This window comes from Rhinichthys klamathensis, unplaced genomic scaffold, assembly GCF_029890125.1.
Source record: "Rhinichthys klamathensis goyatoka isolate OS25496 unplaced genomic scaffold, OSU_Roscu_1.1 h1tg000109l_1, whole genome shotgun sequence".
Classification (NCBI taxonomy): Eukaryota; Metazoa; Chordata; class Actinopteri; order Cypriniformes; family Leuciscidae; genus Rhinichthys; species Rhinichthys klamathensis.
The window spans coordinates 4048019-4074613 of NW_026606647.1; the positions used below are offsets into that span (position 1 = coordinate 4048019).

At 37.6% G+C, this 26595-nt stretch overlaps 1 protein-coding gene across 1 annotated transcript in view; it reads left to right on the forward strand.

Moving 5' to 3' along the window:
* LOC130087576 (gamma-aminobutyric acid receptor subunit gamma-3) overlaps positions 1 to 24952 on the forward strand; it is a 167268-nt gene extending 142316 nt beyond the window's left edge. The window contains exons 6-9 of the mRNA XM_056253956.1: positions 13709 to 13846; positions 15750 to 15902; positions 19045 to 19244; positions 23287 to 24952. Coding sequence (XP_056109931.1) covers positions 13709 to 13846; positions 15750 to 15902; positions 19045 to 19244; positions 23287 to 23565 — 770 coding nt within the window. The 3' untranslated portion in view covers positions 23566 to 24952. The remainder of the gene's footprint in view (positions 1 to 13708; positions 13847 to 15749; positions 15903 to 19044; positions 19245 to 23286) is intronic.
* The last annotated feature ends 1643 nt before the right edge of the window (positions 24953 to 26595 follow it).

Consider the following 26595-nt stretch of genomic DNA (forward strand, 5'->3'; position numbering starts at 1 on the left):
GATTTGGCAAACTTGAATGACTTGGCATTTGTGGAGTGACCGTGTTCAGAAACTCACCCTTTTCAACTGTCTTTCATGCTGCTGCAGGATAATCTTCATTTTTGACAGAATGGGCTCATTCAATATAACATGATTTAATTCTCATGGTTTGAAGATGTTTGAAAATGGCTTCATTAGTGGTATTACAATGGGAATATCCTTGGCACTTAACCTTATCCCGTAATGCCACTCCCAGATTGCTGCGTGAATTGCTTCATTGTAGGTATGCATTTAGATCACTGAGGGAATCACCTGCCTGATGCTGTGAATCACAATCGCTGTGTGAGTTTAAATTGGACCGAAATGCTGATGTAGAGATGTCAGGACAGCATTGTATGTCGCTCATAAGAGATGTCGTAGACCCCCACCCTCTCCTCGCCATACAGGGATGCATCTTTATGACATAATTTATGCCTTGCAAACCATCTGTCTGTTTTGCCTCTACACACTGCTGTCTTTGGCACTGGTCCCTAAGATGCAGAAGTTGTGGTCCTCCTGTGTTGGACAATATGCTTAAACCAAAGGTGTTACATTTTCCTGATCCATACTATCAGTATACTATTATTTTTTGCACTGAAACGGTTGGATCCAGCAAAACTTGGACATCAGGGGGACAAATATTTGCCATAAACTTGAAATAAATGTAATGATCAATTGCCCTTTAAATATCAGGGGATAATGAAATGTAACAGTCATTAGTAATTGCCAATAGGGTCTGTGTCATTCTGAATTATTTTTATTTTTTTCGTTTGCCTGACAACATCATAGATGTTATGATTATGATGGTCAGTTGAGCATGACATTAAGGCAGAAACCAAGAGGATGGGATATGTCTAATTATTTGTGAAGATCTGTAGTGTCCCCCTTTAACTCAACATGTTTGCTAAAGTGGGACACCTAACTGTTCAGTTGAATTATGATAGTTAATTATCATACTTTTATGAGCTACCATGAATCATGTTATACAATGGTTGGATATTCCTAATAACCTAATTGTATCTGCACTATAGCAATGATATTACAAATTGTATTACAACTGATTGTAGCTTTTACATAGTTGTTTATAGTCTTTTTCATGGTTCAATATTGGATCAGAAGAACTTCCATGAACTTTCCACTTGATCGGGCTGAGATTTACTTGATATAGACCTTAATCAAGCTGGTTAGGACTAATAGACCACCAGTAAAAACATTCAATTTTCCAGATCTTATTTGACAAAACTTGTATCAAGAATTGTGTATTTTGTGAGTGTGTGGCGGCAGCAGCAGAAGAAGCAGTAGTAGTATTTCAATTCCAGCAGACCTTTTCTATATAAATATAAAACCACTATCCCACTTTTACTGATCACCTGTATCACTTTGCACAATCAGTCCTGTTTAGTTTACTGCTGTAGTACATGTTTACACTTCCTCTGATGGATACATAATGAAGTTTTGTAGTATGATGTGATGTTACTACTTAAGGTGTCAGGATGGAGATCAGGAATCAGCTGTTATATGATGATGTAATTCAGTTGAGGCTTCTTGACAGAGGATGTAACTAAGTAATGTTACTTTTTTGGTATTTTTAGAGATAATTTTAATTATCTTTGTCTAATGCCCAGACCTTCTCCATAGGGCCTCTAAAACACAGGAAAGGTCCGAATGTTCACTGTTGAGGAAAGGAGAATGAGCCATATTAAGCAATCCCTCAAGCTTCAGGACCCCCTTAGACCTTTTCTTCCTCTAAGCTACTTTCTTCCATTTCCCTGCTGCATTTGGCATTTGTTTTTGAGAAACCAGAACAGGGTTTCCAAGCCTTGCATTTTAAATTCAATTGATATGCAAATGAAGGTTAATGCCCATCAGGCAGGACCTTGCAGACCTTTTCATGTTAGCAGCCACATAGAAGCGAATATACTTGGACTGAAATGCCTCCCCTGTATCAGTCACAGAGAAAACGGTCCCCCATCTGCACCCAAGAGGAGCAATTTGCCAGAAAGATTATTTTAATATTTCACACCTCACTGCCCAGCACAGCAGCTTGTCCTCTAAAGCATATTTAACAGACTCAAACATACAGTGCTATAGTCTCTATGTGCATAAACAAACAGACAAATGAAACGCTCCCCAGCCAGTGTGTCTGTACCTGCCCTGCAGGGAACGAGGAGTTCTCAGGTGTTTAACAGACCTGACACCAGGCATCAGGTTTGTCTCCTCTGGTCCGGTTGAAACAAGCTGACGAGAGTAGTGGGCACTTTTCTACCCGTGTTTATCACCTGCCTCCTGGCTATGACCTTTCACTATCTAATGACATTAAAGTGGCATTATTTTTTTCATATGGGCCTCTTGTCTTTTATTTCATCAGACAGTGAAGTGAGGCCGGAAAAAGGATGCAGGCCTGAGACTTCTAAAAAAAATAAAAAATAAAACACACACACACACACACACACACACACACACACACACATACTGTACATTTTAGACGTTTAACAGGATATTTCACCCAAAAATGTGAAATTTTGTGAAAAATGTGAAGATTTTGTCTTCATATGCTAACTTTTTATGTAGGTTATTATACGTATAGCTTTTGTGTGTGTGTGTGTGTGTGTGTGTGTATGTTGTAATGGAAGAATAAACAAGGCAGAATTCAAATGGAACCAATATTTACACACTTGCCATAATGGCCACTACAAAGGCACATTATTCAGATAAAGCAATATCTGGTTGTGTTTATGCATCATGCATAAAATCCATCAAGACATATGACCTAAATACCGTTTGGAGACCTGTTGAAAAGTCATTGGTCATGAAACTCTACACAGTCTGTAATGAAGATAGATGGATTGTTCAGACTGATTTAAAAGGTGGGAAAGTGCTGCGTGTGCTTGTAATTCCTGCAAAAAAACACCTTTTGTGGCCCTAACCGATGGGAGCTGCTTTTCCTGCCGCACAGAATCACCTTAGTGCCATTAACTCATCAAATTGCTTTGGCTTCCCTTCATGGATTCGCTTGGAAGGGAAGACATTACCATTTCCATCAAAGCCTTTTTACTCTGCATAGAGGCAGTTATGAATGCTCTCATGCTCTGATGGCACTTCCACTCAGACATGCCCGATCATTTATTGGTCATTTTCAAAGGATGGTCAAAAACAGATCTAGACAAATGTTGGGGTTATTAACAGAGAATATTCCAGGGAATAATTTGCTCACATTAATTTTCGCAATAATGTGTAAGAATGAAGAAGCGACAGGTTACACAAAATGATGAAGAGATTTGGAAATTATAGGAAGTGACTAACCAGTATGCAAAAATGCAGTTCACAAGATAATAATAATAATTTCTAAAATCAAATTGACTGGCAGCTTTTTTAGCAGCTTTTGCTTCTGCTGTGCAACACATAAATCATGATTTCCATTACACGAGAGTAGATGTTAAAACTTCATGCTGATTTGCACTCGGCTTTCGCCGAGATAAGCACCAACACGTAGCTTTAACAGTAACCTATGCGTCTCCATCCATTTACGCTTCCTTCCATATGGTGATGTGAATATCCTTCTGTCTGGTGTTAATGGCTGAAGTATATATCCTGGCACGTCAGCACACACAACGGGTGCGATGCTGTCTACGGGGATCAACCACAGTGCGGTCTCCCCAGCGGATCAGCATGACAACCGTCTGGATTGAGCTGAGTAGGGTACATCTCTGGGTTCTTCAAGTGGCCACCTTCCGTCCTCAGTGTTTCGTCGACTAGCCCACGACATCTCAAGAGGGCTCGACAGTGATTCTGGCATCCCAGAGTCACCCCCCTCCGTCCCCCACTCAACTCAGCCCAGCTTACTTACCTGTACATCAGCGTTTCTTTCTTTCTATTGTGCTTGAGATCCCTCCTGCTGCTGAGGTTGCTCCTTCCTCGTAGTTCAGTGGCATAAACCCTTGATGTGACCTAACCACAATCTCTAACGCCACAATCCCACGCAACCCGACCATACGCGCCAACCTGCGCCAAGGCTGTCGAAGCCCCACTGTCGCCGTTAAAGCAGGTTCAGTGGCAACGGTTCCGTATGGCATACTACCTACTGCAACACACAACAACCGATCATACGCATCAACCCGTTTGACTAAGGCTGTCGAAGCCCCACTGTCATCGTTAATGCAGGTTCGGTTGCAACGGTTCCGTATGGCATTCTACCTACCGCAAAACACAACAATATCTGTCCAACACAAATCCTCATTCACGCAAAATACAGTACACAGTATTGTAATAACTATGATAACTATGCAAACTATACAAATAATCAAACAGACTCTTCAAGTTTTTCAAGAATTCTTCGAAACCGTAGCGTGGCGGCCTGTACATAGCAGCCAGAATCTTTCCGTCTCAACCACAGCCAGTTGCTGCTCCTCTCTGCTGCTTCAGATAAGTTCTTTACTGTGCGACGCAACTCTTGGCCACTGAATCCGACGTCTCTGAGGAACCGGGTTGTAGAGTGTGCCACAAATCCTCGACAACCCACTTCCACTGGATAAACCTGGACTCTCCATCCTCGCTGTTCTACTTCAGTGGCCAGATGAGCATACCGCAGTTTCTTCCTCTCATATGCCTCATCTACCGCATCCTCCCATGGCACTGTTAACTCTATCAGTTGAACAATGCGTGCTTATCCAGACCACAAAACAATATCTAGTCGAAGGTTAGTGGTGGCAATCTCAGGTGGAAAAATAAGGAAAAATTACCTAATCTCAGGTAAAGCCAAACATCGCAGTACCTGGTCATGGCGCCAAGTAAACCGTCCATGGCTAAGAGCCACCTTACATCCTGTCAAAATGTGCCTTAATGTGGAAGGTGATGAACACAAAGGACATGAGGGATCCTCTCCTGTGGTTCTGTGGTGATGGGAGAACATCACATGTTGACCTAATAAGGAAACTGATCCTACTCTCTTCCATTGACCAAAGGTCTTGCCAGCCCATCTTGCATTGTTCCACACTCTCCCATCTCATCCATTCTCCCTGCCTGGCCTGGGAAATGGCCTTTATACACCTCATCCTCAACACATAAATCATAATAAACCTTGTGTCTTTTATTAGGAAATTTAATGGAAATTCTTCTATTAATTAGTTTTATGCTCTCCACTCTTATCATCTGCAACATGTTGTGGTTACATCTCTATATTTTTAATGTTTCAAATGTTGTAATAACATTTCAACTTCAAAAACATATTTTCTCATTCAGTTTAATGATCCCTCAAGTAATTTATGGGATCAAATCACTGTCATGATCCAAACTTAAAAGGTCTGTGAAATTAGAAGACCTGCCCATTATCTTTACTTACGCAACCATCAAAGGCTTGCAAACATAAAGGTGATACAAATATAAAATAAAATAAAATAAAAAGTGATTAAAAAGTGTATGCAGCTGAAAGTTTTAAATGAAAATGGTATATATTTGACAAAAAAATAAAAGGAACACTCTTATTCTCAATCAGTAATCCTTGAACAAAGGGAGGATGTTATGTTTCAAATTGAGCAACACATTCAGACACCAATTATAGTGCAGATCTAGGACAGAATCAGCTCATTAAATAAAGTGGGAATTTTTAAATGATGATATGGACTGCTGTGATTACCTTTTGATCATGCACCTCTTCTGTTTGAAACACAGCTCTTTCGTTTAACTCTCTCAATGCCTAGATGTCAGAGGAGTTGGTGAAGCTTAATGATTAAGTATGGCTGGGAAGTGGGAAAAAAATTACGTCAAGTAGAACTAGATCATGTTAACGCACAGAAAGGTATATTACAAACAGCAAATGTTGGTGAAATGAATGCCCGGCCCTCAGTAAAAGCTCAACCCAATAGTAAAGTTGCTGCATATTGGAACTTCAATACAAAAGAATAACACCAAAGAAGTCCAAACAACATTGGACCCCATTGACCACATCTTTTGTGTTCCACAGAAGAAAGTCAATCATATAGTTTTGATGATTAGAAAATTTATAGCCATTAGCTGCTCATTTCTCATTCTCCGCATCATTGAAAATTGCCTTTTGGTTTGATCAGTGTCCAGATATAGCATGTTATTTGTTTTAGCAGAAGATATGCAGAAAACCTGAAATATTTTCTAGCAGGACTTTTGCTTGCCAAATTAAAATTGGTCACAAGTTCTTTTGAGCACTTGAATTGGTTGAAAAGAAAGATTGTTACCTCATTTTAAATTATTTGTGCATAACCTAATTAAAATCATATGAACTGAGCCTTTGTCATTTTATGGTTTCGTCACCCCCATCTGTCTGTCCCCAGAACTTTTTTAAAACAAAGTGATGCCTACACTATGTCTGTTTCTCGCTGTTACTCACATTAATCAATACCTGCGCTAACATGCTGTCATAACTTATGTTTTAGCTCTTTTGAGCCAGGTCAAAATATCCTGATCATTTTATTTGCAGAAACATGTACAGTAATTTGCTTGGAAAATGCGTGACTCTTGTGATATTGCTTTTACACAACAGTTCAGGAAATAAGAATATTGTGCCAGTCTGTTTTTTATCTGACAATGAAAATAATTCCAAACAAAGCTGCAGCAGATCTGTTTCCCATTTTTCAAGCAACACACAGAAGGCGGCATTTCATTTCTGAATGAATCAGCGTTTTTGAACAAAACGGTTGAGTGAATGATTCAATGACGCACTGATAAAAAAGTCACTTGAATTGTTCCGGAATGAATCAAAATGTTTGAATGAATACAAATAATTCAATGATTCACTCATTAAGACATTCACTTGTCGCCACCTACTGGTGTTATATTGTAACCTGCAGGAAGAGTCACTGAATATAAAGTATATAAATGCAAAGTTCTGGCATGAAACTCTAGATGGTGCAGGCCAATAGGTCCTTTAACTCACCTGTTCACAATCACATCGTTATCTATAGGGCACAGCTGATTGGTTCCTGCCGTATTCAGTAGCCAATGAGCTCAGCAGCAGCAGCGTAGCATATCTATTCCGTCAAGACCAAACATGCAACATTGTCATACCCATTACCATGCCAATCACTGCGAGAGTTGTCATGACAGAAATTGATATATTCATATAGTTCCCACAGCCAGGCTGATATTAAAATTACCTCTTTTGCAGCCCCGTTTTTTAATTCACTCTCTCCTTTTTTTGATTGTTTACTCTTTTTACTATTTTTGGCTTGCCTGTGCACATTTTTATAACTCCTCTCTTCTTGTGTCCTCTGCATGGCCCACAGCTACACTGAAATCCGTCTGCGACACCCACTTTCAGCAGATCTAAAACTCCCTAGTCATTCATCCTCAATAACCATCATGTTTATTTTCTTCTTTAGTACTTAAGGCCAAATCTGTCACACCATCCTTGACTAAAGCCATTGTTTTACCCATGTCTCAGCTGGTCTGAATGTGACTTTGTCTCTGTGCATATTCATGCTAATGTTGTATGCTAGCTGTCCTGATTATTGAGCGAAGAGGGGATGATTTTGCAATCTCTCTTAAAAATGTGTGACTAAAGAATTTTCTCGCTCTGCTTTTGTTGGTGAGATATAAAGCTCTACTCTGCTTGATGATTCCCCACATCTCTGTATCAATGGTGTCGCTCAAGATTATTTTCATTGCTGTATTTCTCTTCTCCCCCTTCTTGCTCATCAAATAACAAAAGATAGAGTTCGTGCTAATTTTATTCAAATTGTATTTGGAGCTGCTTTTCATAAAGAAAGAACATTTAATCGAAAATTATTAATATATCAAATATTGACACAGAATAATGCTATAATGGTATATTGTTTTATAAGTTTAATTTATTTTTATATAGGGGAGGGCAGTGGATCATTTTTACACATCACAGAAAAAAGTTTGGTTTTTGCTTACTTATATATATATATATATATTTTACACAAGCATCTTTGACAAATTACCATTAATATTATTAATATTACATTCTGTGTTATCATAATGACCCTAAAACCAAAAATATATTTTTACTTAACTCGTGAAAAAAAATCACTACTGTTTAAAAGTTTGGAATCTAAGATTTTTTTAAATGTTTTTAATTTAGGCTAACCAAGGCTGCATTTATTTTATACAAAACACAGTAAAAACATTAATGTTGCAAAATATGATTACACAAAAGAACTGTTTTCTATTTGAATATACATTTTTAGTTTAATTTATTTCTGTAATGGCAAAGCTGAATTTTCAGCAGTCATTACTCCAGTCTTCAGTGTCACATGATCCTTCAGAAATCATTCTAATATGCTGATTTGAAGCCCAAGAAACATTTAGCATTATTCTCAATGTTGAGAACAATGTTTTTTGCTGATTAATATTTGTTTATGGAAACTGTGATACACTACCATTAAAAGGTAATTTTAAAAGAAATTAATACTTTTAACCAAGAACACATTAAATTAATCAAATCTGACATTAAAGAGATGTCAACAGATTTCTTTTTCTTTTTTTATATTCTATTAAACTTTCTATTCATCAAAGAATCATGGTAAGAACGTTTTTTTGAGTACCAAATCAGCATAATTGATTTCTGAAGGATCATGTGACACTGATGAATGGAGTAATGATGCTAAAAATTCAGCTTTGCCATTACAGGAATAAATAAAGATAATTCCAAATATATTAACATAGAAAACAGTTCTTTCATTTGCAATAATATTTCACAATATTACTGTTTGACTGTATTTTTGATCAAAGAAATGCAGTCTTGGTGAGCATGAAAGACTTTGTATGGCCTTATTTAAGTGACTTTATTCACAAACCACTCATAAACATAATTTTCTTAAAATTACAAACTTTTACATACATGCTGCTCACATATTATTGTAGCAGAGTTTGTGCTCAATACAGTGAAATCAAACTTTAGCCATGAAAATGTCACAGTATAGAAATAGCCATAAATGTCAGGGCATGTCAAAACACAGAAAACACCTCAGACCCCAGAGGGTTAAAAAAGATTTCACACTTTTGAACGGTAGTGTATATCTATGTCAGTTGTTTTGGAAAGAGGGTTTTAGCTCTGATACCCCTTTTCCACCAACAAGAACCGGGTGCTGGTTCAGAGCCAGAGCCAGAGCTGGTTCGGAGTTGGTTCGACTGACAAGCTTACTAAGAACCGGTTTGCCTTTCCACCGGCTAGAGAGCCACAACAGAGCCAGATCTTACGTCACTGCATACGTCTCATGTTGCCCAGCAACGCTAGTGCGGTAGCGCCAAACACAAATACGCCAGGCTTGTTCGAGATGCATCGGCTTCTCGCAGATCGATCGCCGCATGACATCAAAGCACTACGAAAGCGATCCAAAAGCACAAGGAGTCGTATGATCTCCAAACACTCCCGCAGCTCCGATCGGTCCGCGCCGCTCCGATGCATCTCGAACAAGCCATCAACAATAACGGACGTTGCGTTACTATGGATGCTCATGGGTTTGCAAAAATACATCGGAATCCAACGCGTTTGTGCAGCTCGCCGTAACTTACATAGACGGATATTATAATCAAGCTGCTATTAGCTCGACTAGCTGCTTTTTAAAAATGGCGGTCACAAGTTTCTATTCGTCTTGTTGGTCACGGTAACCCCGCCCCCAGCCCCTGACGCAAGCGGTTCTTACTTGGCTCTGTTCTAGTGCTGCGTTCCAGGCAGGTTTTTGAGCACGTAAATTACGACTTCAAACCACGACTCACGACTTTGTAGCATTCCAGGCCAGTCACGCCAAACTACCTGAGCGCAATATACATACTTATTTTTTCAGACACATAACATTGTAATACATAATCGTGTGTATATACATACTTATTGTTTCAGACACATAACATTGTAATACATAATCTTGTGTGTATTATTATCATTATTATTATATTATTATTAATTTGACTGCAACGTTATATTGTCCTAAAGTGTATTCTCACTGTGTACCGCCTGCAGAAACACTGCATCCGTAGGGGCTGCCATTGTTGTTTTGTATGGTTTTGCGGGCTATGTGACGTCAGAACTCGTAACTGGGAGTACATCGATCTAGTACGAGTTCACAGGTGGGAAGTCACGGGTTTGACTGCCGTTCCAGTGCACTTTCACGGGTATAAGGTTGGAAAAACACGGGTTACAGGTTGCCTGGAACGCGGCATAGACCAGCAATGATTTGGTGCTACTTAAGAACCACTTTTCCTGGTTCGGAGCTGGTGCTTTGCGTGTGGAAAAACAAAGAACCGAATTGAAACTAGGCTCTGGCTCCGAACCAGCACCAGCTCTGCCTTGGTGGAAAAGGGGTATGACAGTGTTCAGTCAGAACTGGTCTGCCTGTCTTTGCATCCACTCTAATCTCAGTCGACACAAAAGCCAACCAGTCAGCTCTGCTTTGAGACTATTAGTGTTGTGCTCTAGTCCTGCACTGATAAGAACCCGATAAAGCACCTCATGTGTGGACAGGGGTCACAAGGTCTAAAACATCCCTTTTCCAGGAATTTAGATTTTTTTTTAATAATCAGTTACTATATCAGTATATATACCGGTATATATATATATTAAAAAAAAGCATACTAGGAGGCACTAGTGTGGAGGTGTGTTTGTGTGTGTGTGTGTGTGTGTGTGTGTGTGTGCGTGCGTGCGTGTGTGTGTGTGTGTAAAATGATTCAATGTTAAACTAAGATCAATCTGTTTATTCTTTCCTTATTTGATGGTTTTGCTGCGGGTCATAAGATGAGCCATACATCTTTTTTGCCCACATGTCCATGACATTCTCAGGCACTTTGGCGGACAGAGGCAGGATGTTTAAACTAAAATGTATGACTCGCATTTAGTCTTCCACAAATCAATAGTAAGCTCCTTTGTTGATGAATGATGAAATTACAATGTTATTTGTTGTGCTAGCAAGGCATTCTCCACACACCCTATTAGGTTTAATTCTCATAGTCTTCCTCCCGCTGCCTGATCTTCCCACCATCACGGGAAGCTCTTCCATGCTGTGATTCATCAGCGCCCCTTTCTTCACCCACTGAAGCCAATGAATGGTGTTCTGGTTCCCATGGCGATGGCTATTTTTTCCTCGGATTAAGTGGCATTTGCTTGTACCTTTTAGCCCATCATATCCTAAGGGTTATACAGTAATGAACCGAGGACAATGCAAATGGGGGAGGCAGAGACAGGGGGTGGCAACAGGGCAACTTTTGGGATCAAATGAAGCAGGAATGTATCTTTTACACTGACCTTGGATAATTATCAAAAGAAACTTAAAGAGATCTCCACTGCCACCTAATGAACTGAGTATAATATAAAGAGAACAGAAGAACTGGACACAGCTGGCTACTTTTGATAATGTCTGAGGAACAAACAGTTTAACAATATGATTGAAAGGGAAACAGTAGGTGTTTTTACTGTTTTGCTTGGAGTTACAAAAAGGCATTTAGAGTTTGACAGAGGCCATGTATGTACTGTTAAGCAACATCTAAAAATCATAAATGAATGCTTCCTGCTGGCAAATTAAAGCTAAAGATTTGGGCTTTTGCACAGTACTGAATGTCTTTAATTTGATTCGCTCAGCATGATTTACATCAGATTAAAACAACAAGGGTCGGACTAATGTTCTCGCTGTTTAAACCATGCACTTATTTAGCAGTTAGTTTCTAGTAAAGTCCATCCAAATTACCATTAGCTATTTTTTTTTCTTGCCAAATCCAATTTTACTTTTGGCTCGTGTTGAGCATTCATTTGGACCTTTATACCACAAAAAGGTTTTCAGTCAGCAGATTGAGATTTTAGTTTAGTTATAAACTACAACTAATCATATCAGCAGTAATACAAATAAAAATATATTTTTTAAAAATATCTTTATTTGTTATATACTCAAACAATGATAATACAATTTCAGCTCTGGCCCCCTGGTACCCCCTTAAATCATTTGTATGCAGCATCTATTTGACTATTATGTACACAGAATTTTAATTGAAAATATTTTTGCTGATCCTTTGCAACCTCTTTATGGCTGATTGAGCCAAGAAGTATTAAACTCTATACAATACACTACTAATTATTTCTCAAAGTTCACAGGGATGGCACAACGGGATTTACTTAGAGTGAGGATGAAGATTTTTCAGCTTATTTCTGTGCCAATTAATAAAGTTAAATTGTGAATTTAATGAATGTCCAGCAGGTGTTTATGACACACCAGGAGTATTCTCCCCAAAACAAATAGTAGTATTGCTCAGTGTAAATAGGTCTTTAGATTTGCACATTTAATTCAGAATTGAATTACTTCTGCATATGCATTCAGCACAGAAGGGATAGTTCAGAAAAAATGAAAACATATTTTAAAAATGTCTTTTTTATTATTTCATTTTGAGTAAACTATACCTTTAAGACCTGTTGTATATTTCAGCAACATCATACAAAAATGTATATTTTACAAATCTGTCTGATTATTATTCGGTAGTGTAAAATGTCCACCGATTGTGATTAACACCATCTTCATTGCTACTTGAATGCCCTCTGCATAGACCAAGGAGATTTTAATAAAACAAAATTAATAAAAATTTTATTAAAAAAAATCATATTTAGTGTGTTTAATCTGTTAAGAGAATGACAATTACCTCAGATGGCTATTAGGCTTGATTGTAATTTAACAGCATAGGTCATTGTGTGTTCAACAGAATTAATATGTATTTGTGTGGAAATCTAATCATGCTGTTTTATTAATCACAATGTCTGGGCGAAGTGCATCCACTCACTTATCAAATAATGATATTTTAACTCTTTCAACTATCTATTGACATTGTGGAACATAAGTAGCTTGAACACCAGCAATCTTGCTGCTTGAAGGGAGGGTTATGAAAATTCTGTCATTACTTCATGTCTTTTTCCCAACCTGTATGAATTTCTTTTTTCCTTATTTAATTTTGAAGACTTGTTCTGGTCACTCTTTGCAACGCAATTACCATAAACCGGTACTGAGTTGTTAACAAATAATTCAGACCAGTTTAAGAACTGTAAACTGATTCATTGAAAAGATCCGATTCAAGTCTGACATCACATCTTCTCTCATGAACTAGGCAAGTAGAGGCACTTACCAAACTTTTCAGTGAATAAGGATTTCTTTCCAAAATATGGCTATTGTATGGAAGTGTGGCGGCATGCATATTTTTGTTTTATCACATTGAAATCAAAAATTCTCTTTTTAGAAAGCAAGTCATACGGGTTAGCGACGACATGAGAGTGAGTAAATGATTACCGAATTTTCATTTTTGAGAGAACTATCCCTTTTAAGGCTGAACTTTAAAAAAGAGTGTGAGACACCATACACTTAGCAATACTTAAGAGACATGGATAATCGACGCAAGAGCAGCATCAGTGATTATTTTTAAGATTAAAGTTTCCGAGACAGCTGTTTGAAATCTCTTTTCTGGGCCACAGGTTGTACGCGAGAGGCATACGTCTCAAGGTTAGGTGTCAGCATCAAGATGGATGCTGTGTATAATCGAACCAAACTTCTCATTTACTTGTTCTCTCTCTCTGCCTTTGTCTTCCTTGTGCCTGTGATGTGCGTTTTATTAGCATGCTCTGGGCTAGAGACAAATGCTGCAGTTGGATGCCTGGCACTGGGCTGCACTCAGGCATCCATCACGAGTGAAGGGGGCGCTAGGGGTCACTGGCTTATGCTCTATGTAATTACAGATGGATACCCACGAGATGAAATGATTTACAAGTGGAGGAGGAACTCAGTGCAGGCGGCTGATCAGAAGTCATGGAGACTTTACCAGTTTGACTTCATGGGCCTGAGGAACACCACAGATATAATTAAGACAACTGCAGGTAATTTTCTACTCTGATCCAAACAATTGATCAAATGAAAGTATAATAATCAATTAAGTATGATTATTTATTGGCTATTGATAAATATAATTTTTCGAAGGCTGATGTAAACTACCATTCAAAAGTTCGGGGTCACTTTTTTTTTTTGTTAAAAAGTCTCTTATGCTTACCATGGCTGCATTTATTTGATAAAAAATACAGTGAAAACTGTAATATTGTGAAATATAATTACAGTTTAATATATATATGTTATATATTTATCATTTATTCTTGTGATGGCAAAGCTGAATTTTCAGCATCATTACTCCAGTCTTCTGTGTCACATCTTCAGAAACAGTTTTATTATTATCAGTGCGCAGTTTAGCATTTTTTGCAGGAAACATGATATATTTTCCTTCATGATTCTTTGATTAATAGAAAGTTCAATGAACAGCATTTATTAAAATAGAATACTCGTCCAACACGGTATGAATAAAAATGATCAGTATAATATCTCCCTTTAATTTACATTATTAAATTATGCTAAACTAGTGTTGACCTATTTTCTCAAGCAACTATGTCCTGGATTCATCACACCGTTGTATTTTCTGGTAGACAAACATTTGCATTTGTTTTAATGCTGGTTTTATGCTCTATAGAAGCGACCAACCAATGATATATGAGGTTGTTTCGCTTGACAGTAAATGTATAGAATTTTTGTTATAGTATGTGAACCTCCTGCATCTTAATGGACCCCAGAAGATTGTAAGCTGTTAAAATGTCACTTCAGTTAAAGCTCTACTGTACGGGCATCATTGAATGAGATTTTCTCCGGGCTTAGTAAATCTTAGTGGGAACATGGTCAATGGCTGAATACAATTTTTTATATCCTAATATTCCTATACCAAATGTGTTATACAAGGATGATGCAAAATGGCATTTTCTGGGGCAAACTGATGTTACATTGAAGTTATATAGTATTTTTTCCTATTTTCAGAGTAAGATAAAAATTGCACCAAGCTTTATTTTTATTTAAGATACTGATAATATTAACAAATGAATATTGCATACAGTACAGTAGCGTTACCATCAGTTTTCAAATTATCAAAGTGAGAACTGCAGGACAGCATGAATACAAATATTGTTAAGAAAAAAAAGCAATTAGACTATTTTTCACATATTGCAAACTATTTTGCCTGTTAAAACAAAATTATTTTCTATCATTTTACACACTCTCAGTGTTTACTCTTGGCCTGTGAAAATGGATAGAAACTGTCTATCACTGTATAAAGGGGAAAAAAAACACTTGACACTTCTGAAGGCTAAGAAAAGTAAAACGTTTTGTTTAGGCCGCCAGACAAAACAGTAATACTAACTGAAAGACAAAATTCTGAATATCAGTGCAACATGAAAGAAGCAAGAAGCTTTCCAACATTTCAAAACTTCAGATTAGGCCAAGTATAAAGCCTGTGAAATTTAAGTGAGTAACCATACTGTGTATTAGCATCGCTAATAGCATAGCTCAAGAATCTGCTCAATTGAGAGTTTTTGCATATTAGCTTCACCCCTAGATTTGTCTCTACTATAACAAATGAATACTTAAAAGTACCCTTGATACAATACAATGATAGATACAATGTCAATAAAGAAAGGAGAAAAATTCTGAAAGATTTGAATTAAATCAGAGCTAAGATATTTTCAAGGATGGTCAGTCTCTTACAAAATACAAAAATTAAAACTGGCAGGAAGGCTTTTCAAAGAAAAGATAAAGGCAACATGACCTTCACATTTCAGAAGTGTTATTGGTTTGTTAATGACTGCATGAATAAAGTTTAGTCATGAAGTACAACCATGTATTTGAGACACCATTGGTTTCTTCTTCTTTTTAGAGATGTTTCATTGGCAACATCTTTTTCTCTTTTAGGTGACTATGTGGTGATGACTGTATATTTTGACCTAAGCAGAAGAATGGGATACTTCACAATTCAGACCTATATCCCCTGCATACTTACTGTGGTGCTCTCTTGGGTCTCCTTTTGGATAAAAAAAGATGCAACTCCAGCCAGAACAGCACTAGGTACATTCAGTAAATACAGGCACCTGATCCTTGTGTGATTCATTCATGTGTGGCTTGATGTTTGTTTCTTTGGGGGGAAAAAACTTATAAAAAAAAACTCAGCAGTATTAAAGATACTTTGACATACAGTATTTTCAAAGTAACTTTGGCCATGTACACACTGCAAAGGTTTAAGATTTAAAGTGCCCCTATTATTCTATTTTAAAGGTTCCTAGTTTTGCTTTGGTTACATTGTAAATGTAACACAAATGCGTCAGTCATGGCCTTAACGCAAGAGTTTACAGATGGTATGAGATGTTAATACTGACCGTGTTATGTAGGATGATTAGATTTCTTTTAATTTTATTATTAAATTAACTTGTTTACTTGCTCAAATAATGCGCTTGGCCAGCTACAGAGAAATTGGTAGCCCTGCAATAAACAAGTGGTGACGTCACTCACTACACACATTCTACCAGCACGGTTCAGCACAGTTCACCATGCTGAGAATTCCGGGTAGAGAACAGTTTGATGGCATTGTTCAAGTGGAAATAGAACTGGAACTGTGCCTTACCGTTCTTAGATTGTTCGGCTCGACAGTGAAAAAGCCGCTTATAACTCCATTTATCGTTGTTCTTTGAATTTTTCATACCTTTTACATTCATAAACAGCAATATTACACACTAAATAAAAGGTAATATTCAAACATGCATAATAGGGGCACTTTAATGCTATAGTAAATACCCTAAATTATCCTTCAATGTGTATGACATACAGAAGTCATTCACAAAATTTTGAATGGTTGATAAATGTTTTGCTTTATTTACAATCCAAGATGACATATTATGAGAATGAAAGACATTATAAAAATGTTTTTATAAAAAGACTATCTATGTGTTTTCTTTTTAGTGTGTCCTTTTGTTCACATTTATTCTTGTTTCATTACAGCGCTTCATCTGTTTTTTGTTGGCTTTACTCATTTCTTTTATAGTTTCCTGCTTTGATTAAGTCCATGTCCTGTCCTGGTAAATGTCACTTTTGTCAAGGTAATTTTTCTTTTTTCATTTTTCATTGTTTCATTTAATTTATCAAATAATTAGACCTTGATCATGTTTAAAGTATCCCCATATTGTTCAATGAGAGGTCTGCATGTATCTTGCAACATCATTTAGAAAGGCTTTTAATCTGTCTCATGACGTAGCTTGATTATCTTGCCACTCTTAGGCTGTCTTGTTCGATTACCTCGAGCACACAACAGATAAGTGTGGCCTGAGATGGTGTTCCCACTGAGTATTCTCAAGCTAACAAGCATGAGCTGTGATGGTCATAAAAAAGGGATCATAGACTGACATTAATTGGGTATCTACACTGATCCTATAGCTAACTGTAAGAAAAGGCCCTGTGCAATCTATGTGTGTAAGAAGGAAATAAACTGGCAACATACTCTGAGAAGAAAAAGAAGGATGAATGCAATTAATCTGTCTGACAAAAGAAGTCATTATACCTTCAGTGGAAAGAAAGGGAGTAGGAGAAAAAGTAGAGATTTGCTTTACAGGCACAGGTTGATCGATGAAGTCCAGAGAGAAAGGCAGCCAAGATAAAATGTGGGAGAGAGAGAGAGAGAGAGAGAGAGTGCTTGGGCTCACAGCCGTGGAAACGTCAGGTTAGAAAAGCATGTGACTAAGACAGAACCCATAAAAAATAGTGAGGGGTCAAGTATAGGGTGGTCAGTCAGTCTTTGAAGACATGAGCAACTTAATCTGAGAATGTATTGGAGATACAAAAAATTGTCCGTAGGTGTGAATGCGTGTGTGTGCACGAGTCACAAGCCATGTAGGGTTGGGGGGAAAGACCTGGCAACCTACCCCGGAAAAATAATTGGCAAGAAAACTATCATTAGACTATCATTTCAATCAAATTAAATATATAAAATAAAAAGAACCAGAAATAATACACACTACCAGTCAAAAGATTGGAGTCATGAAGATTTTTTATAATTTTACTCAGCAAGGATGCATTAAATTGATCAGAAGTGACAAAGACATTTATAATGATACAACATTTACTTGTAAATAAATGGGGGTTAGGGTGGAACAGGAAAATGATGTAGGGGAAGAATATAAAGTACCGAACAGCCCTAACAGCCGGTCTACATCATTACTAACTCTTTCAACGCTCAAACCAGCAGCCTGGGTACCAGGAAGTACCACATTACAGTTATTTGAACGTCCAGCCAGTTGTTATGTCATTCTTATCCACCGCAAAAGCTGATGAGAGAACTAATGAGGCTAAAATGGAGCTTAGCAGTTCAGGAAAGAGTGCCATTTTGAAATGCATATTTCATACACAGGCTTTTCCGACTCAGGCAGGCAGTCATTTAACTAAGTGCCACTGTAACAGAAGAAGTCAGTCTAACAGGTGAAGGTAATCACCGTGGCCAACAACAGCAGAGGAAAAAATTCTCTCTGAAATAGAAGAAGCTTGCTTGTTTCCATAGAAACCCTTGCAAAACAGGGGCACAGTCACTGGTTCTCTGAGGCAACTCTAAATGTCCATGCAAGAGTGGAGCTAAGAATGCTTCAAAGATTCTTGGTGTTTGTGTGGGTGGATTTTTTTATTTTATTTGCAGGTGTCTCTGTTCCTATGCAAGAGAAGGACTTCAGCATCTGGACAGGTGTCAAATTGAAAGGAAAAACAGCAATAAAGGCATATAATAGTGTTGTTTTATAAAGAATACTAATTTGCGGTAGTGTTGAATTATGGTGGTGGTTAAAAGTATTTCTCTTTTTCTTTCATATTGCCTGTTTTAAAGACCTGCCTATGTAGAGCAAGTCAATCACTTATGATGTTCTATTTTAGATAGGCAGCCAGTGTGGAAGCTCACTAGAACAAAGCAATTTTTTTTTATTCCTGTCCAACAACAACCAGTGCAATGGAGTTTTAGATGGAACTTAATCAGCTCTGCTCAGTGAAAAAGCATTGCATAATTAGCTTAGAGCCAAAAAATAACAATGTTTTGTATTCAGCCGAGATATCAAACTACATTTTACTCATGCTAACCATGTCAGCGTACGCTTTAGAATGATTTAGCTCATATTTTTCATTAGCAGGCATTTCCCTTGTGACCAGCTTTTCCATCTAATATCCTCTTCTGATTATGCAGGAATAACAACAGTATTAACCATGACAACGCTCAGCACGGTGGCACGGACATCACTACCCAGGGTCTCATACGTCACAGCAATGGACCTTTTTGTCACTGTCTGTTTCCTGTTTGTTTTTGCGGCTCTCATGGAGTATGCCACGCTTAACTATTACTCCTACAGTGCTAGCAAACCAACCTGCAAAAAGACAAAAAGATCGGTGAGTACCATGTTCTGCACGAACCAAGAGTTCATGCTGTTCTTCTTTTAGGAGAAAGCTATGCATCCTGTTCACACAATATATGTAAGGGATTTTTTTTTTCTTTGTTTCATTTTCTTGCTCTAGCCACCTGTCAAAGTTTCATGTCCTCCATGTACGTTAAAATGAATACGGAAATCTTTGTGGGCCATTTTTAATACAGTCAGAAACGAGAGAGAGTGAAATGATACAAGAGATATGGAAGTAGCAATTGAAGGGTTTAGCAGTAATAATTAATTATATATAAATATCAGGGGTGTTTCCTCCGAAGAGGCAATGGAGGCAGAGCCAACTCAAAAAAAGTGGAGGAAATAATCCACATTACAAAAATAAAACAATGCAAATATTACATAATGTGACATTACATAATGTGACATTATAAATCACTAGTTTTTCTAAAGTAACACTGTCCATACCCTCAGGTATTTGAGCCCATTGAGTTTTAACAGACCCCCTTAAGCGTGCGGTGGGGGGTAATTGAGAATGAATGGGTGGAAGTCACATGAGAGGAGGCAATACCTCCATCGCGCTATGATTGGATATTGTTGGAAATTATTGGTTCGTTCGATAAATTCTGCCTGTTTTTGTGCGCATTTGCGTATTCACAAATCGGTCTGAATTAACAAAATGATGTCGTTATTGGGAAGACTAATTAAAAAATAAGTAAACAAACTCACCCACTTAGATTCCACCGCTTTCAGTCATGTCAAAATCAAACTTAAAAATGGCCTGAAAACATGATGACTGGGGGGTTTTAGTGAGCAATCAGCTTGGGGAAATTAAAGGTACATCTTTGTGACAGACAGACAGACAGTGTTTACCGCTTGATGGCTGATGATCCAAAAATGATTGACTATTAAAAAGAACATCAGTTCACAAATAAAATATATTGTTTAGATTATTACTGCCTTATTATTACTTTGGAATAAATGTAAAAATACTTAACACTAACTTGATGAGATTTATACTTGGTTTTGATAAATAGAACATTAATTTCATTTTAATGTAAAAATACAAACTAGAATTGAATTTGGTTTCTTTTTTTATGTAATGTAAAGTAATGTTTATTTAACCCGGAAAATGTGCAACATTAAGTGTAACCGGGACACAAATTTACATTTGATATAAACCAAACAAGACTTTGCCTCCTCATTTCAGAGCACCACTGAATGCCACTGATAAATATATGTACACCACTGTTCAAAAATGTGGGGTCAGTAAGATTTTTTTTAAATGCTGCATTTATATGATAATTCTGTGAAATATTATTACAATTTAAAATAACTGTTTTATTTTCTAATATGGCCTATTTGAAACATGTATGCCTGTGATTGCGAAGCCAAATTTCAGCAGCCATTTCTCCAATGTCACAGTGTCACATGATCCTTCAGAAATCATTCTAATATGCTAATTTGGTGCTCTAGAAACATAATATATATATACACTCACCTAAAGGATTATTAGGAACACCATACTAATACTGTGTTTGACCCCCTTTCGCCTTCAGAACTGCCTTAATAGGCTTTATGCACAGCTTTACTACTTCCTGAACTTCAGCCAGCCCTTTGTTTCCTGTCTGTCATTATTGGACAAACTGATTAATCCAGGTGTGCCTGATTATTGTTACTGAGCCCAGGCACACCTGGATTAATCAGTGTGTCCAATAATGACAGACAGGAAACAAAGGGCTGGCTGAAGTTCAGGAAGTAGTGAAGCTGTGCATAAAGCCAATTCTACGTGGCATTGATTCAACAAGGTGCTGAAAGCATTCTTTAGAAATGTTGGCCCATATTGATAGGATAGCATCTTGCAGTTGATGGAGATTTGTGGGATGCACATCCAGGGCACGAAGCTGCCGTTCCACCACAACCCAAAGATGCTCTTTTGGGTTGAGATCTGGTGACTGTGGGGGCCATTTTAGTACAGTGAACTCATTGTCATGTTCAAGAAACCAATTTGAAATGATTTGAGCTTTGTGACATGGTGCATTATCCTGCTGGAAGTAGCCATCAGAGGATAGATACATGGTGGCCATAAAGGGATGGACATGGTCAGAAACAATGCTCAGGTAGGCCGTGGCATTTAAACGATGCCCAATTGGCACTAAGGGGCATAAAGTGTGCCAAGAAAACATCCCCCACACCATTACACCACCACTACCAGCCTGCACAGTGGTAACAAGGCATGATGGATCCATGTTCTCATTCTGTTTACGCCAAATTCTGACTCTACCATCTGAATGTCTCAACAGAAATCGAGACTCATCAGACCAGGCAACATTTTTCCAGTCTTCAACTGTCCAATTTTGGTGAGCTCTTGCAAATTGTAGCCTCTTTTTCCTATTTGTAGTGGAGATGAGTGGTACCCGGTGGGGTCTTCTGCTGTTGTAGCCCATCCACCTCAAGGTTGTGCGTGTTGTGGCTTCACAAATGATTTGCTGCATACCTCGGCTGTAAAGAGTGGTTATTTCAGTCAAAGTTGCTCTTCTATCAGCTTGAATCAGTCGGCCCATTCTCCTCTGACCTCTAGCATCAACAAGGCATTTTCGCCCACAGGACTGCCGCATACTGGATGTTTTTCCCTTTTCACACCATTCTTTGTAAACCCTAGAAATGGTTGTGCGTGAAAATCCCAGTAACTGAGCAGATTGTGAAATACTCAGACCGGCCCGTCTGGCACCAACAACCATGCCACGCTCAAAATTACTTAAATCACCTTTCTTTCCCATTCTGACATTCAGTTTGGAGTTCAGGAGATTGTCTTGACCAGGACCACACCCCTAAATGCATTGAAGCAACTGCCATGTGACTGGTTGATTAGATAATTGCATTAATGAGAAATTGAACAGGTGTTCCTAATAATCCTTTAGGTGAGTGTATATACACACATACAGTATATTATATAAACACAAACTTTTATGTTAAAAACGATTAATCAACTTGACAGCACTAATATATATATATATATATATATATATATATATATATACTGTATAAAGCAGTACATCGGTTAATGAAGTATTCACTCCCAATCCAAGTATATTGACATGTCAGGTAAGTCATTAGATCATTACTTTTACCCTATCAAATACATTAAATATTCATCCAATTTGTCAGAATAATGACTTTTCAGGTAGAATCTATTATTGCTGTACCTTTATAACATAGCGATGTACTATTACTATCAAATATATGCAGACAGAAGTCCCTTTCTGCATATGTGTTTGTTATAGGGGATCTCTCAAGATGGTATGGAAATATGATTTCATTAGGCTGATGTTGTTAGTCTTTGTCTATGTGTGTAATGTGATGCTAAATTATGGTTGAGCAAGCACGTCTTACTTTTTATTCATTGTGTTCCTCCGGTGGCGGTCTCCGCAGGTGAAATTTTCCCACTCTCTCGCCGATCACTCATTTTGATTAGATCTTATCTCTGCTGAGAAGCACGGATAATTACCATCGCAATTTTACACGAAACAAATATTACCCTATAGGTGATCTTACATAGATTATCTTTCAGTTCTGTAATTACCATGCTTTGCTAGTTATGTTACTATAATGAGACAAATAACTGGAAATAAGTGGTAGAATACTATTGGAGATTTTTCCTTGTGTGGTCTAAAAGGGTTTAGAGAAAGAATTTAGACAACCATGCTCAGATTTTGAGGTCATTGTACCTGCCCGTGAGAGAGACTGATGCTGCACTTGACTTGCCCACTGAAGGGAACGCTGTTAGTTCAAGTGAGTGGGAATCTCTTAGAAGGCACCATGATCTTATGCTTTGATTGACAGCCCACTCTGAAGGATTTGTTTTGCTCATGGCATATATTAGATGCACACGCATACACTTTGACTACAGTTTTGTTGTTCGATTGGATGAAATATTGTGTACAGGACATGCAAAACACATCCAACTGTATGACTCCAAGGTTTTTTTATTTTGGATGCGTATTGCAAAATGATAGCCCTTCAGATTCTAAAAGGATATTGTTTTTGTCCAACAGAACTACTCAGTACTGGCTGTGGGTCCTCCTCCCACAGTTATCACGCTCAACAACTCCATGTACTGGCAGGAGTTTGATGATGCCTGTGTTTATGAGTGCCTGGATGGAAAAGACTGCCAGAGTTTCTTCTGCTGCTACGAAGAGTGCAAAGATGGAGCGTGGCGAAAGGGCCGTCTGCATATAGACATTTTGGAACTCGATGCATACTCTCGTGTCTTTTTTCCCACCTCTTTCCTACTGTTCAATATTGTCTACTGGGTAGGCTACTTGTATCTTTAGCGGTCCCACACACCTCACGACGCAAAGGACTTGACTTTTGGTTCTGTCAGAGCATAAACAAAGAATAGACTGAACCAGGACTTTCAAGGTACTGTAAAAAAAGAGCGGATACTGGTTTTCAGAGTTGAGTTGTGGTAGTACAAGGACTTCTCCAGAAGAGAGATGAAAATGAAAAATGAGACTACAGAAACCGAAAGCTACAGCAGATCTATCAAAACCCTTAAAACCAGGCTGTTTTTATATGGTCAGGAAGGATATTTCCACAAGCTCTTTAAGTGGTTGCAATTCTCTGGCAGAGATCTTTGCCTTTTGTTCTTCAGGTACCAGGGGGAAGAAAAGATTCACAACGTTCCTCTCATACAATCTCATCTTTTTATGGGTGAGAGAGCAACTGGAAGAAGTCAAGGTGCGAACAAATCCTTAGGCCAAGTCAGCGTGAGAAAAAATGCCTTGCATAGCATGTGACCCTCTGACTTTTGGTGTCTCTTACAATCCTGGTAGATCATTCACATGAATGGAAACCTGTCATCTAGCCATCAGTCAAAACCAGACCGGCTTTCATGTAAGCGGAGCTTTCAGAGCCATCTATAGTGCCTTCCACTGGAGGAGAAGCCATCAGGCAGAGAAATCTTAGAAATGATGGCAGGAGCATCATCTGGTCTTGACTGACCGCTGATGGTTTTGTTTTGGAGTTTATTCAACCTTTAGTTATAGTCACCCATTATTTGAATGCATTCAACATGTCTAAACTCATTGTCACTGCATGTTATAGTATTAAGCTCTACCCTGAATCAGCACAATAATGGCAAGAGAGTAGAACCATTTTGGAAGATTTGGAATATTAATTAGTATGTAGATTGCAAATGTTTGCTTATATTTCTAGATTTTTATAGCATAATTTTTCCACACAAAAGAAAGGTTATTTAAATATGAAATTAATATATTATACAGTAGACTATATTTTATTTTGAAATGCCTAAAGTCTATTAGCATCAGTTTATTAGTTAAAAAGTGCATGCATAGAATGTATCATAAGTTCCATAGACTCTCACCCTTCAGTCCAGTTGGCAAAATAGTTGCCATCCATGTCTACGCCAAGTACAGCAAACGCAACACACCGCCCAAAGGAAATCAAGGAAAGTGAGTGTCTCTGGATCTTTATGGACACATTTGCATTTGCAGATTTGATTATTCTGTCTAGGTCTTGCATCTACAGACCCATCCTATGATATATCGCAATACATTTGACACCTGTAAGTTCATTTGAAAAGTACAATTCTGTCATCCTTTATTCACTTTCATATACATTACATTTTCCACTCACAGAATACAAACGTTATTTAGCAGAATGTCTAGCCTGCATTTTTCCCAAAAATAACATTGGGTTGTGCTCAAAAAACATTTTGGCTACACTTTATGTTAAGGTGACCGCGTTACAGTGTAATTATACATTTAAGTACTGAGTAATAATAATTAACATGTACTTACTATAGGGTTAGGATTGGGGTTTGTTTAGGGTTAGTTGCATGAAATTATGCATCATTTATAGTTATAACTATAGTAACTATGTGTAACAAGGGCACTATAAAATAAAGTGTTTCCAAAAAATCATACAGGTTTGGAGCAACATGAGGGTAAGTAGATAATGAGAGATTTTATTTATTTATTTATTTTTGAGTGAACTATCCATTTAATAATAAGATGAAGTGTCAGAATAATACCCACAATCAAAACAGTTATCAGTAACACCGTACACAAATGTTTCAAATGATTTCATCATTGAAATAACAATGAACAACAGTTTTTTCAGCCTTTATTAATCTAGGTTAATGTCAGTTTATACATATACGGATGTTCATTGTTAAAGGAGAACTCCGGCGCAAAATGAACCTTTGGTCTAATTACACATTGTTACCTAGTCAACCGTTATCTGAGATTTGTTTTCATGATTATCGAATGTAAATAGTTTTATCTCTAAAAACAGTTTAGCCTATAAAGCTAGTATAACGCTAGTATATTGGGCATAGTGTAATGACAAATAAAAAACGCTTGTTAATACCACTAACAAGGCTCAAAATAGCCCCACACTAGCACGGTAGCATAATGAGGGTCCCTACCTTCAAACCGAAGCATTGAGAACTTTGTCAGTGTCCAGACAGTTTAATAAGAAGATATTTTATACATACAGTCAACTTCGCGTATACAGGCAGAAGCCATCTTTGAAAAACAGTCTCTACCAGTTGATCTACGAACGCCGATCCAAGTGCGCTGGTGAGATGTGAACGAGCTATAAGTTGTGATAAGGTGAGCGCAAACAGCAGGCTTGGATCAGCGTTCGTAGATCGACTGGTAGAGACTGTATTTCAAAGATGGCTTCTGCCTGTATACGCGAAGTTGACTGTATGTATAAAATATCTCTTATTAAACTGTCTGGACACTGACAAAGTTCTCAATGCTTCGGTTTGAAGGTAGGGACCCTCATTATGCTACCGTGCTAGTGTGGGGCTATTTTGAGCCTTGTTAGTGGTATTAACAAGCGATTTTTATTTGTCATTACACTATGCCGAATATACTGGCGTTATACTAGCTTTATAGGCTAAACTGTTTTTAGAGATGAAAACTATTTACATTCGATAATCATGAAAACAAATCTCAGATAACGGTTGACTAGGTAACAATGTGTAATTAGACCAAAGGTTCATTTTGCGCCGGAGTTCTCCTTTAATTCATGTTCATTCATAATACATTAACTTGTGTTCATTTATGCAACTTGAAATGTTAAAAATGAGTTTGTTTACATATAAATTAACATTGATTATATTAACTTTGATTAATAAATGCTGTTAAAGGGATAGTTCGCCCAAAAATTCAGTCATCATTTACTCACCCTCAAGTTGTTCCAAACCTGTATGAGTTTATTTCTTCTGCCGAACACAAAAGAAGATATTTTGTAGAACGGGAATTAAACAGTTGATGCACCCCATTGACTGTTTAATTTATCTTCTCTTGTGTGCATCAGAAGAAAGAAAT